Raw genomic sequence first — 14,416 nt, forward strand, 5'->3', positions numbered from 1 at the left:
CTCTGCACGGTTTCATGTGCGTGGGGCAGACGCTGAGCTGGTGCCCCGTTGTCCTTACGTTGTGGGACAAGCTCCTCCGTTGATCCCCTTAAGAGACAGAAGGTCCTGAGTTCAAAGGTAAAATCTTCAAAGTCCAAATTAGGCAGCATTCCTCTTGTAACCCTCTGAGAGCACTGAGGACGTCCTCTGTACGTCTCCACCTCACTTGGCCCGGGGGCCACCACCTCCTCCCCTCTCTCACTCTGGGCGGGCCCCACGTTGTTTCTTCTTCATGAGCACTTGACAGCAGCGCTTTGATATTTTTCTTTATTCTTTTCTGCCTCCTTATGTGACCCTCGGATTTGAGTCCAGGCAGATTTCTCCAGATAATCCTCAGTGCAATTTCCGCAGAGGTGTTATTAAATGTTCCAATTAAACACTTTATCATTATTTCAGTTTATCTGCTCCAGACACGGCTTCATTCTGTTAGTCTCACTGATGAGATGCATTTCTTTTGGTTTATTTATTCCGTTTTCAGCTTTTTATTGACTCACATGAGACATGCAACTTTCTAATTTGTCTTCCCTGCCTCTTTTGACACCTACAATTGAAAGCATACATATTTAAAAGACATTTCTTTAATGTACAGTGGCGAAAATGAGCTGACTTTAATGAAACTTGCAATAGAGGGCACCCAGTAGAGCTGAGACGTCCACCGAGGCCCCGACATTCGCTTTAAGTTTCAGTAAATGATTGTTAAACACATGCAGTGATCCCTTAGCTTGTTTGACCCTTGTAAATCAATCCTGGATTAAACACCATGAGAGTGTTTATGCTTCACTGTTTTCTTCGGAGAATAAAGACTGTTCTTTTTCCAACCTCCCGTCTTCTACCACGTCTGTCCGGATCGGTGCCATGGAATCGAGGTTGGTGTCCGGTTCAGCATCACTTGCTCTCAGCTCCGTTTTAGACAGACACGCAGCCAGTCTTGAAACCAGCAAAATGGTCGCGATGGTGAGGAGCACGATGACGGTACGAAAAGGGAACAACCGGTACCGGTGACCGTCCTCCTGGATCTTGTCCCACGGCAGGGGCAGCACGTCGGGGAGGCCCATCAGGGGTTCCCCCACCAGAGCTCTCACCAGTGTCGCCAACACAAAGCCACTGCAGGCCCCGTACTGGTTCACCCACTGGGATAAGAAGAAGGTGCACGTCACCTGCGGCGTCATCACTGAATACATGATGTCAGCACTGAGGATCCAGAACAGGTGAATGGACCTTGATGTCATGGCGAGGGCTGCTGCAATTACTCCACACAGGAGGACGGACACCTTCACCACCACAATAATCATTTGCTCTGATGCCTGAAACAATGGAGAGAACTACAAATGAGCCATCAAGATACTTTCATTAATTACATTGTTTTGACATTGATCTGTCGACAGAAGATCTGAGGTCGAACGTGCGCAGATAGACTCCTCAGAGAGAGAGTCCTCAGAGTCTGTGGAAAGAACTAGCATCTGTCGAATAGCCTTACCCCTTTGTAGAGGATGTTCTTGAAGATATTCCGACCAATGAGGGAGGCGGCAGACAGAAGGGCGGAGTCGACGGATGACATCACAGATGCAGCGAGCGCTCCGATACCGACCAGTGAGACGTAGAAAGGGCAAAGATGCTGAAGGGCAATCGGCAAGATCATCCCAGCTTGGCCCTCTTCATATGGGCTGGGTGAACCATAACTGGTCTGCTTCCAATCTGACACATATTAAGCAGATGTCATAAAAAACAAACATGTGAATAAATGTATTGTATGTTTGATTTGTGTGGAATAGTACAACTGCCAATTAAGGAATACCCAAAGGGAGGTTTCTTTTACTGAAGAAAGTAAAAGCAATGATAAGATGGTTAAGACTAAGTACTGGTAGATGCTGCTGCTGCCCCAATGAGGATTGATGGGACGCCAAGAAGTGGGCATATTACTGCTGCTGCATAGCAGGTGATCTTGGCTTGGGCATCAGTGGCCATGGACAGGACTCTTTGGTAGAAAGCCTGGTAGCAGATCCCTCCAATGGCCTTGGGATGAGGACATTTACTCAGTTAGGGTGACTGCAACAGAGTCAATGTCGGTGAAACAAAGAAATGCCTAACGACGCCATTTCGTGTCCTTTACCATCAGCAGGAAGTCATCGACCCAGCGACCCGACTCTTCCAGCTGCAGTTGCCCGACCCACGGCTCCTGGTGGAGTTTGGTGACGGCAGCAACGGTGAAGTTGGCTGAGGAGGCGCTCGTCAGGACGAAAGGGACACAGAGCCACTGAAATAACCATAAAAAAACGGATGGATACTCGGGATAAAAATACTACTCGGATTGATTGGGTTTTGTTGGCTATACTTTGGCACAGCTGTACTTTGAGGTGAGCGTAATGGAGGTTTTCTGGAAGGAGGTTCCATTTCACTTGAACCTCCATCAGTGTTAATAGACCAACCTAATATAACGAAACCATATTTGATGCAAAAATGATTCATACCAAACCAAAGAACATCAAGCCAAGCTGGACGACATCAGTATAGGCCACAGAGTACAGTCCTCCCATCAACGTGTATATGATGGCAACGCTAGCCGAGATGCTTATAGCCAGAGACGAGGAGATATCCAGCACCACGCTCACTGTTCCTCCTGTAAACGCAAACACACTCAGAGTGAGGCACAGATTGAGAATAATACTTAATTCAACAGAAAAAAACGTTTTTCAGGCGATTTTAACTGTTTAAAAGCATGAGGACAGTATCAAAGCTCCAAAGAGTAGTAGCACCACATTACTTTTCACTTCATCCTTTGTTTTCCACGTAATGAATTTGTTAGACATGCATCCATGAAGCTGCTGTGTCCGGCTTACCCAGTGCACCGAGAATACATGCAATCCAGAAAAGATCTGCCAGGAGGGCGGGGATGAAGAGAACAGCCGCCACCGTGTTGCCATATTGCTCTTGAAATGGGTCCATGAGGGTGACATAATTCTTTGAGCGAATAGGTTTGACAAAGAACAGTCCACCTGAAGTCACGCAAAGACATATTTGAACTTTAAACTGTTTGTTTGTCTTGGTCCGTCCTCGAGCGCCTTTTTTCATTTTTCACACAATTTCATTTCTGTCATTCAGACCTCACTCACCTATAGTCATGTTTACAGCGAAAGCAAGGGGCCCCAATGCCCACACCAGCCCCTTGGTTGGATCGTAGACCACTTCAGCATTACCCAGAATATAGCCTCCCCCCACCCAGGTAGCTGCAGAACAGAAGAATACGTACAGCCTAAGAGAAAGAAAATCTGCTATTACACCAGCTCTAAATGTCCTGTTTGGCTATGATGTGAATATGACCACGCTTGTTATTTTACCTGACATGGTGAAGATGCTGACCCAGATGTTGAGGTTCCGCCCTCCAACCATCGCCACCTCGCTGCGGTTGCCCGTGCATTTCCTCTCCTCGCGTTTGGACTTCCTGGATGCCCAGATGCCGATGCCCAGTATAAACATGTAAAACAGGCCTATCGACAGCAGCCCCAGCCAGTGTCCTGCCATCTCCGGTTACTGTCGGAATGGGCTCCAGACAATAAAACACACTCTACACGTGGCGACTTTCATAACACACTCAGATGGCACTCACATTTCATTTAGCCGACGCTTTTATCACAAGCGACTTACACTAAGTCCATTCAACCATGAGGGTACAAACCGGGAACATAAAGAACCAAGAAAGTACAATTTCATCAAGAAAGCCAAACAACAAAGTGCTCTCAGTAAGTGCCATTTAAGCACTGGCTGTTTGTCAGAGCCAGTTCAGACTGGTTTTGTATAGGTGCATTTTGAGACAGGAATTAATACACGGGAAACTGATTTGAAAACATTTCCAATGGGTTCTTGGACAGGCAATAAGTAATAGAAAGGTCATGCAGGTTCCAGGTTTGCAAAAGGTTACTCTTTAACTATAAAATAGGTTTCAACCACACTCAGTTATTTTCCGCTAGAATTAGTTTTTTTTTCCACTACAGGGGAAAATAAAGGAATGAAGCGGACAGAAAAAAAAGGCTTAAGGAGAATCAGAATATGAAATACACAAGATAGAAAAATGCATGTGTGGCATCCTTCAATACACAGCATAATTCACACATTTAAATAAATTCACTTAACCTTTATATCCATAACCCTTTCACTCTGTCCCACACATCTAATAATTCTACATTTCTCAACTTGTAACACATCAACAGGACCACTTCCACCATACAATACACACACCGGCACGGGCGTTGCCAGCACATCTGTCTCTCATGTTCACACTTGTTAAACGTACTTGGCAAAACCCCACATTACGAATACGGTCCTTACCTATAAAAGGGGAAAAGAAAGAAATGAAGCGGACACGATGTTGCTGGCTTCCAGTCGAAAGTGTAAAGAACCCGTGTGAACACAACCTGGTATCTAGAGTCTAGACCAGATGTCAATGATTATTCAACATTCTGACAATTTCACACACACACACACACAATTCTGGGGGTTAACACACACCTCTCGTAGAAGCGACCGGCTACAGTGAGCAGACAGAACTCACATTAGATCCGTCATTAAGTATCTCTGAGTATTTGCAGACCGCCTCATCGTGCATCGACAGTCTGAACATTTTGTTGGGGAGCTTTCCGCTGACACCAGTCTCTCAGCGCTGGTGCCATCATCCCCGCTGCACAGTGTTTACCCTTCACTGCCGCTGACCCCAGCCTCTTCCAGTGTCACCCCCGCTCTGACGCATGAGGCCTCCGACGGGGTACCGCGAGCCACTCGTCTGACCCCGCGACCTCATCTGAAGGAAGCCTCCCCCCCAGAGTGAATAACACAGAGCCCAACGCACTGACTCAGAGAGGCGGCCCACAGTGAGCTCACAGGGCAAGTCTGCTGCTGTTCACTTCCATATGACTGTGTGGGATTGTTCTGGGTGCTGAGTCACTGGGGGGTCATATGTTGGAATGACTTGTCTGAAAGGGAGCCCACGGCTGAAGGGAGCCTATGGGCTAATGTACAGCTGGAAACATGAGAAGCATGGCTGACGTGGAACTCAAATTACCACAAGTGCATGTTCTAGTTGAAGGCCACGCATACAGAACCAATGATAATGAGTCTATTTAATATAAGCACATAAAAGAAAAATGATATTTTAACTGTCAACACAGCGGAACCACCGCTCCTAACCCCTCCCGTCTGTTTCTCATCCACCTCAGAACAGAGAAACAAACCGATGTCCTGCTGCACACCTCCAGATCGGGCGCCGACACAGTCAGCGCCACCATCGGACAACACACAGACCACTCTGCTGTTTCCAGATGTGTCACCGGCCCTCGCCCTTAACAGCACAGCAACGATCAATACCTCAGCAGGGTGAGACAATTCAACATCTGTCCCCTGTTTCATCTGGCATGAGTCAGGACACCAGTGTCTCAGCAGAGTGTAACAACTCAAGGGGGGGTGGGGGGGGGGGAGTCATCAACCACATGTACAGGTCAGCTGACATGGTCTGGACAAACTGAAGTGGTGTCTTCTCTCTTGGGACGTCCGTGTGTTCGAGCCGCCAGCCGCGAGGTTTTCCCAAATAATCTCCCAGTAAGTGTATCAGAAGACCAGTTGGTTGAAGAACAACACAAGTTGCTCTTCATCCAATCGATGACACGAACTCCTTCATATTTATACTGCGTCCCACATATTCTCAACCGCTGGGGTGACACCAACCTTGTATTCAACTACAACAGTCCTCACAACAATTACATCAGGACCCAAATGGACATTTCCAGTTCAACCCTCTAAGACCCAGTAGCGACTGGCAGGTGTCTGAGGGCCAATTTGTTCCAACTGCTCCCTCTGCTGCTCTGGAGCCATACACTACACACCCCCCCCCCCCCACACACTTATCTGACACCAAGTCTGGAGCCTTCATTCCCGTTATGTGTCCATCTGTGGTAAAGCTTCATGGGCCTGTCAGGGGATGCAACCCAACAATTAGCAAAATCCACCAGGAGAACTCAGGAGGATGTTTGTGATAAGTTGGTCAACTAGTGAGACGGAACAGACGACTTTAAAGATTGATTCAAGTTTCTTTTCAACTCAGACGTCAATGCACAACTCCTCATTGGTTTGTGAGTTATTACTCCCCATTGAGAACACAAAGCTCAGTCCAGCCAGTGAGTTCTTCATCTATTGTCTCAAGTAAGTTCATATTCAAATAGATTTGAATTATTTCCTATTATTTGTTTTAAATGCTTCCTGTTTAAATTGCAAAGCGCCTTGTAACTGTGTTTTGAAAATAAATTAAGTTTATTATTATTTTTATTCTCAGTCGTTGTTGCCATTGAGCCAGGCATTTAAATCCCATTGCACCTGTACCAAAGATAAGAGGAATGGATATGCTAAGAATGTGTTTTATATTTAAAAAAATTATTTGTGGGGGGAAAAAACATGCATAAAGACAGATCAGTCAACCCTGAGTTACCATGTAAAGTTTTTACCCTGGTTCCAGTGAATCATGTCCACATTCAACATAATTCATGCAAACACCAACAGCAAAGTTTTCTACTGACAGCTTTTATTGTTACACAATATGTGAACATCATATCTACAAAACCATGGGTAAAAAAATTAGAAATTCCTTGTTAGAGTCCACCTTCTGTTTTATCTCGATCGGGGGGGGGGGGGGGGGTTTAAAGTCTGAAGAACACTTGTCCACAATCTGATCCCAGGTAAGGTTTGAAGCGTGGGTTTACCACGGCGACATCATCTGGTGGCTTTGCCGTTTTCATGAACATCCATCCTGTGAAGAAGGAAAATGTCAAGACTCAGACATATATGGTTAAATCAGGTTTAAGGTGTAAAAAATCATTGGACATATTGTACTTGTTACACATTCAGACCCTGAATGCTACACACAAAGTGACGAATGATTGAGATCTCCCAGTAACACACCCGTTCTCATCTTTCAGTTGCTGGTACAGCTCGAACTTGTTGTTGACGGAGCTCACTCGTCCGTTAAACTCCTGGTGCTTCCTGGAATTGGCTGTGGTGATGCGATTGGTCCACATGGTGAGGAGCGAGACTGGACCTGCAGGGACACAAGAACAAATCATAAACTGGGGGACTCAGTGGCGGCGCAATGGGCAATTACAACATGTTACTATTGTCACTAAAACCTATAATTTCAGAAGCTATTGGATATTTATTGTTATGGATTTTTCACTGTCTCTAAGAAGATCTGGACTGATCTAATGTGCAGGATACTATAGGGGTGTTGACTGTGCTGAAGCGTGAGAGTCTGATGAGCTTTCATACCTTTGGCTCGCTCCGGAGGTTGAACCTCTTCTGTCATCAGCCGTGGTTTCTTGTTCAGCGGCTCTGGCGAGTCGGGGGAATCCTTGATCACCTCAGACTCCGGCTCCTCTTTTTCCACCAAACCCTTTAGCCTTAAAAATACAAAAACAAAAAATATTAGAACGCCACAAATAGATTGTTCTTCTTCTTCTTATCTTTGATTAACATTTCCATGTAATCGATTGTTTATTACCTCTCTGAGTCCTGCCAGCTTTTGTCCTCCGGTTCCTTGCTGCCATTTTTCTCCGCCCTGTCCTCCCTGTCCTCCCTCTTCCTCCCCCTCTTCTTCCTCTCCTCCTCCTCGGGCGGTTTGCTGCGGCAGGCGATGATGCAGTCCAGAACCCGCTGGTGTTTGTCGGTGGCTCCAGCGTGAGTCTTCACCAGAGTTTCCAGCTCGTTCCACATTATACGGTACTGTTCATCTCTGGAAAAGATAATAGAAAATCAGTTGACCCTGCTGATGGTTTACTTTCTTAAACTGGGACGTTGCTGCTCATTTCTGCTTGTAACCAAATCATGGAGGGTTATGTTTTATATAAATAAATACCTCTTGGGGCCTTTGCCTCTGGATCCCACAGTGGAAATAGGAAGTGGGTCGTTCTTCCTCTCCATGTCGACCAGGTTGTAAACTGTCTTCTGACAGGTCAGAACGTCCTCCTCAGTCAGGGTCTCCTTCACTATCAGGTTGGCCAGAGGCACCACCTAGTGGAGAAATGCAGAAAGACACAAAGACTGAGCTGGTGGACCAAAATGGTAAATTCTCAGAGGGAAACCGGGCAGATTATATTTATGACAAGCCACAAAATATTTTCACATGCTACTTACGGCCTGCATGTTAAAGATGGTGGTCTGGGAGATGATCATTGGCCAGTATCGAGTGTAACGCTCCAGCTGTGCCTTGGCCCTCTCGTTTGGCAGCTTGCCCGAAGGATTGTGGGAAGCCTCAGACACTGGAGTCAGTCTGTTCTCCCTCATGAATTCTCCAAAGTCCTGAGTGAGACAAGAAAACAATCAGAACCATTTGGGTACTTGTATCTTCATGGTGTAATTAGAGCTGAACTCACTGTGATCCTGTAGTCCGTCACTCTGCCTCCACAGCCCTCGCTGATGGAGGGCGGGTCCTCCAGGGTGGAGCGGTTGCTGTTGAGCACGTGCAGAAAGATCTCGCCGCCGTGGCTGCTGAGCATGTGGCTGATGACCTTTGACCCCGACTTCCTGGGCTGCTCCAGAAGCACCGAGCGACCTGAAGTTGTCGCAGAACAATTAGTGAGAAGATCAGTTGAGATAGAAGAAATGCTGATGGTTACAGGGAAGATGATACAACAATGGGTAAATCTTAATCACTGACTTCACAGACAAATACAGATAAATGCGTTCATCCATCTTACCGTTCAGGAGGAAATTTGTCAAACAAGACGACGGTCGACTGTTCACGTCTGTGGGGGAGATGCGATATGCTCCAGTGCAGTAATGTAGTTCTGAGGTGGAAAAAGTTCAACTAAATCAGGCATCGTTCATTACAGTTAGGTCAACAGATAACTGCCTTTCCAGTGTAATACACGCTAAATATTCAACTTGTGAAATCTTATATAACAAACCTATTTAAAATTTTCATCAACCGCAATAATTACTAACAAAAGGCATGTAAGCTGGCTGTGCCCACCAATGCTGTTGGTTCTTGGAGTGCACCATTTCAGAGTCACAGTCTCTTTGAGTCCATTCTCCCGAGTGCTGCTTCCAGCCATGTGCAAGTCCCCTGCACGGTGAAAAGACAAAATGTGAACTGTTAATCCTGATTTATATACAAGCGAGTTTCAAACGTATATATACAAACACAGGATGTTGCAAAGATGCAGCAGACTTGTTTCTCAATTTATAGAGCAACGTCCTTTGCCAATGAAAATGTCGATACCTGCTTTGCTCATATTTCCTATTTCAACAATACCCACCACTTTTAAAAAACTCCAGGTGAGCGTCTTTGTGATGCAGGAGCTCGACGTCGTAATTGGCTGATGTGTTGGCGTGCTGCTCTTCCTGTCCATCCACAGAGAAAACGACATACAGGTCAGCATGGATGTGAAAACTCCCACACACCCACAGACACACACACACACACAAACAAACAAATGCACAAACACACACACTGCTGATTTCATGTTCCAAGGGGTAAATGATGATGGGCAAATTAAAAGGAAAATGTTCACTTGCTGGATAACTCAAGTAGGCTTTCTATGATCTGCCTAAAGTTGTTTTTAAATGTAAACACACTTAAAGTCCCACAACACAAAGCTTCTACTGAGCCAATACTTGCAATTTACAAAAAGACAGATTGTACATTTTGGCCCAAACAGGGCCTGGAAACTACAAATCTAAAAAAAATACAAATTTGGCTTTTAATATTAATTTTGCTACGCTTCTGAAATAACTTGAAGTTGTAAGACTGCAACAGGTGGAATCATGTTTTTACATTTAGATAATGGTCAGGGTTCAAAAACTAGTTGTCAAGACAGCACAATGGAGCACACAAAGACACTAAAGGGAGAGTGAGTGGGAACTGATGAGGGGAACGACGACCTGGGTAAAGTTGGGATAAGTTTTAAAAAGGTGAAAACACCTGACAGACACTAACAGTATTTTAACTCAGAAGAGGCAATGCTGGTCTCAGATGTCTCGACTTGAAGGTGACTTAAATAATAATAATAATCGGCTTTTGTTTTTAAATCATTATTTTGTGGAAAGTGTAACCTCAACAACCCAAAATAATGGATTTCTCAGAAACATTTGAATTATTTTAAAACATCTAAATTTAAAAAGGAAATGTGAGAAGACTTTGTATTTTTCCAGCAACCCCCCATTTGAAACCCTGATTGTCCACATGAGACCAGAGTTGCCTGTCCTTCACTGGAGCCTCACCAGCTCAACTGCAGACATCACAATAAACTGAACCCGTTTGCCACGGTAGAGCTCAAAATACACACTGTACACTACATGGTGTCAACTCGGCCCCTTCCTCACTTGCATGTGTGTGTGGTAAGAGTACTAACCTGTTCGCAAACATTTAATGTGGGCTAGCAAAACAGAAAATACAGCATGAAACCAGCAGCAGGTTCACAGTCATATCAACGTGCAGATGAGATAAAACTAAAAGATAAGACCGTAAAGTTTCATGAGTCATTAGAGGGGATGAAAAGCTTTAAAAAACATAAGAGGTTAAGCAAGCACAAAGAAAACATGTGAGGGCGGTGAGAGAAGAGGCAAATTAACAAAAACAAAGCAATTGTCAAGTAAATGGTTGGAATGGTGAAATGCATTCTGGACATGACACGGTTATACTAGAGAATCGGAGAAAAATAATAAGTTGAAATGTGTGTGAGTTTATTTTGAGGATGAGGCATGTGCAAAGCCCGACGACAGGGCAGGGCGGCCCTTACCTTCATGGGGATGTTTGTTATGGTGGTCGAGGCCAAGTCATAGTGCTGCTGGACCAGAATGTTGAGTTTGGTGGCGAGGTGCCGCCCAGCACGAACACTGTGAACCTCACTGGTGAGCAGGGGGGATATCTGGGACGGGAGACAAATAAGAGCTGTGACTTGGATTCCATCGGGTCTGGTGGGATTTTATTATCTGGGTTATTCTAACGGTGATTCTTCAAAAATCGGAGCCTCTCGTTAGCACCCACCTCTTTCTTTATTCGGTCAGACACCAGCGGTTCTTCACCCTGTGGGTGGATGTGAATTAAAACCAGGTCACACTTCTGAATGGCCATGAGTCTGAAACACACAAGTTTGAGTTAGAAATAGAGAAACAAAGCTATGACTGACTATTTTTATTTAACCTTATCTGATACCGACCTGTCTGAACCTGCGGCCAGCTTGTTTTGTTCTAAGATCGTCTCCTGGATGCAGTCTTCCAGCATGCGCACGTGAGTATCGCTGTATGATCAAACGCAAACGGAGCAATATATTGGAACAGCTCTCAAGAATATAATGTATTATATGGGCTTGCTTAATAAAAACCAAGTAATGTGATAAATCCTGTACTGTAGATAAGGCCAAATATACACACAAATACAAAAAAGTGACAATACAACATCCCCTGGTTCCATTTGTTGATTTTGGGCATGTTAACCACAGTGTTTACCTTTTAGCGTTGGTTAAGCAGATAATCCGGCCCCTGTTGGCCACTCTCTCAGCCGTGTCCATGAGAGAGGTGCGCCGCTCGTGCTGCAACTCCGTGATCTTGCACAACGACTCCACCGCAGACACCAGCCCGTGCAGGATGCTGCAACACTCCGGATCCTCGCGTGGGTTCGGTGGCCCAACAGCTGCCAGAGCTGACATGAGCTGCCAGAGGGAGAGACATTACGTAATCAAGCAAATGCTGAAGAAAAGATTTAGTCACTGGTGGGGTTTTTTTTTTTAAAGAATGTTGCAATTCTCTAAAATCTAGAGCTGGGGAAGACACAGCAAGTACAACTAGAGTATGATGGTTTATTGAGTTTTAACAGACGGGTGGTTACCTCATGAGTGCTCTGATTCTCCTGCCTCCAAGTGTTCAATATGTGAAACTCTGAATCACTCACAATGTAGTTGATCTGTGGAGTGAAGAGGTGGCACAAACTGTTAACGGCTTTGGTACGATTGACATTTAAGATAACAAATTGAAAAAGTGACTCTAACCAGTTTGTCCGTTGGATAAACATCATAGAGGATGCGGGCGTACTCCATGGAGCACTCCACGGCACAGGTCCACAGGGACTTGGACACGGGGGCCAGAGGAATCACCCCCTGGGCCCGACTCTTTGTCAGCACGTCGCACTCCACCTGCTGACGACTGGACTCGGCCATGTAGGGACAGTGGTCCACCACGAAGACCGTCTTGTGGGCCACTGAGAACATCTTCATCTTGACAATCTGCAGCGTGAGCCGACCTGTAAGCACAGTGACCAAAAATACAGACCAATGTTGTTGTTGTTTTTTGTAATTGTCTTGCAGTATTTAAAAAGTTAACTTAACTTACTGGTACAATGACTATAAATAATGAAATGTCACATTAGATAATCCTCTATTAGCCCAGAGTAAACGAGGACATTTGCTTTGTTGCAGCAGCAAAGAGGACGATCAGCAATATTGAATAGAATATAATGTTTATATTGTCATTGCACATCGAACTTTGCTGCACATCTACATCAATGTCCCGTCGATCAGATGAAGTCAACTCACCAGAGGGAAAAACCTCGAACGCCTCTCGACCAGGAAACGAGCTGAATTCACTCGAACCAGAGTTTTTCCCTGTTTATCTTCGGTTTTAATGAATAAACTAAAAGTCTGGTAAACAAACGAGGCGCATGTTTTCCGCCGCTTCCTCCAGACGCTATAGGAGCATGTCAGCGAACAGCTTTAGCCTGTTAGCTAGCACAGGGCGGAATCATTTGTCTGCTGATTCACGTTCATCGCCGGCGACACGGAACATTCACCCATCGTGTCGTCGGGCTGACGCTAAGCTGAGTGTTTGCTACTCAATCCACTTGTAGATAACAACTAACTAATTATGTTGACGTACTCGGAATAACTCACTAACAATACACTGGTGATCGTAGCAGGTTTGTTGTTAACGGAAATGTGAGCGAGGGTGGTCCGCCGCCCTTTTCCTTCCCCTGTCGCGGCGCCCCACTGTTTGGAGGTTCCTACCCTGCTTCAAGCTTCTTGCTCGGCAGATTAACTCTTTACTAAATAAACTCAAACCAAGCCTGAGTTTGATCCCGTGTTTACAGCTGAAGGTTCAAACTCCTCTGGGTCCTCACCCATAACCACCATCTCTAATTCACTCTATGGGTCATGTTGATCAATATCAAAACACTGGGTCACATGACATGAAGCCATCAAAACCATTATATTTCATTATGTCCGCGAACATTGTGTTTTAATGGCGTGTAATCAAACTTTGACGGTCACACCACAGTCACACCGCGACTCATTTTAATGATGATCCTTGAGTTAGTTTGTATCTCCATCTTGTTGTGATGACACTCATCTCAATCTGAAGTTGATCTGATGTAAGCCCTTGTACCTGTACCCCAAAGTAAAAATATGGAATATGGCAAAAATAGAAGTATTCCTGTTGCGTTTTTTTTCAAATTGCACTAATAGACTTTCTTGTTTGTCTGGTCATGATACATAAGTGTATCGATTTACGTGAAGATCGGTCAATGTGAACATGTTCCCTTAAGTGTTGCTTAGAATGATTTATAATATATAATAACAATAATAATCGTTACAATTTCAATAGGGCCTCATGTCTGTCAGTGCCTGTCAGTGCTCGGGCCTTAATAAATAGGTGCATGTAGACACTTGCCAAGTCGCATCTCTAAACATGAATTCAGTTATAAGTTCAATATGTAGTTAACCTGGATAAACAGCTGTTTAGGGGTTCCTAATAAACTGCTCAGTGAGTGCAGATGTTCCAGATATAATTTGTATTAATCAAAAAACAACATCAACACACTCTTCTTCTCCTCCTCCTCCTCTTCCTCCATATGTTCTGTTCCTCCTCTTCTTCTCCTCTTCCTCCTCTTCCTCCTTATCTTCCTCCTCTTCCTCCTACTCGTCTTCATTGCCTCTTACTCCTTTCATCCTCCTAATTCTCTTCTCCTCTTCCTCCTCTTCCTCCTCATCCTCCTCTTCTTCTTCTCCTCTTCTTCTGCTCTTCCTCCTCCTCCTCTTTCTCCTTCTCTTCTTCTTCCTCCTCTGCTCCTCCTTCTCTTCCTTCTCCTCTTCCTCCTCCTCCTCTACTTCGCATATTCCTCCTCTCCTCCTTCTCTTCCTTCTCCTCTTCCTCCTCCTCTTTATATCCGCATCTTACTCCTCTTCCTCCTCCATTTTATATTCGCATCTTACTCCTCTCCCTCCTCCTCCACTTCATCCTCCTACTTCTCTTCATCTCCTCTTCCTCCTCCTACTTCTCTTCTTCCTCCTCCTCCTTCTCTTCTTCCTCCTCCCCTCTCTCCTCCTCCCCTCTCTCCTCCTCCTCCGGCTCA

At 45.1% G+C, this 14,416-nt stretch overlaps 2 protein-coding genes across 3 annotated transcripts; both read right to left on the reverse strand.

Annotated features, from left to right (window-relative positions):
• Nucleotides 1–496: 496 nt before the first annotated feature.
• LOC133948545 (high-affinity choline transporter 1-like) lies at nt 497–3,972 on the reverse strand. Of its 2 annotated transcripts, none has more exons than XM_062382356.1 (8): nt 3,375–3,972; nt 3,150–3,263; nt 2,877–3,032; nt 2,508–2,656; nt 2,150–2,293; nt 1,899–2,052; nt 1,517–1,734; nt 497–1,343 (listed from the first exon to the last, which is right to left on the reverse strand). In XM_062382356.1, the coding sequence occupies exons 1-8, from the start codon at nt 3,556–3,558 to the stop codon at nt 810–812; spliced, it is 1,653 nt and encodes a 550-aa protein (XP_062238340.1). In that variant the 5' UTR covers nt 3,559–3,972; the 3' UTR covers nt 497–809. The 2 variants fall into 2 exon arrangements, with proteins under 2 accessions (XP_062238340.1, XP_062238341.1); XM_062382357.1 differs by having other exon boundaries at nt 3,150–3,289; nt 3,375–3,567.
• A 2,608-nt stretch (nt 3,973–6,580) lies between these two features.
• On the reverse strand, nt 6,581–13,067 carry ints13 (integrator complex subunit 13). Its single transcript, XM_062383074.1, has 17 exons — nt 12,603–13,067; nt 12,060–12,310; nt 11,900–11,974; nt 11,521–11,723; nt 11,232–11,312; nt 11,060–11,150; nt 10,812–10,940; nt 9,330–9,414; nt 9,044–9,136; nt 8,769–8,858; nt 8,445–8,623; nt 8,206–8,370; nt 7,928–8,082; nt 7,574–7,804; nt 7,342–7,472; nt 6,979–7,114; nt 6,581–6,826 (listed from the first exon to the last, which is right to left on the reverse strand). Exons 2-17 carry the CDS (start codon nt 12,282–12,284, stop codon nt 6,790–6,792), a joined length of 2,106 nt encoding a protein of 701 aa, XP_062239058.1. The 5' UTR covers nt 12,285–12,310; nt 12,603–13,067; the 3' UTR covers nt 6,581–6,789.
• Between the last annotated feature and the right edge of the window lie 1,349 nt (nt 13,068–14,416).

Source organism: Platichthys flesus, chromosome 23, assembly GCF_949316205.1.
Source record: "Platichthys flesus chromosome 23, fPlaFle2.1, whole genome shotgun sequence".
Lineage (NCBI taxonomy): Eukaryota > Metazoa > Chordata > Actinopteri > Pleuronectiformes > Pleuronectidae > Platichthys > Platichthys flesus.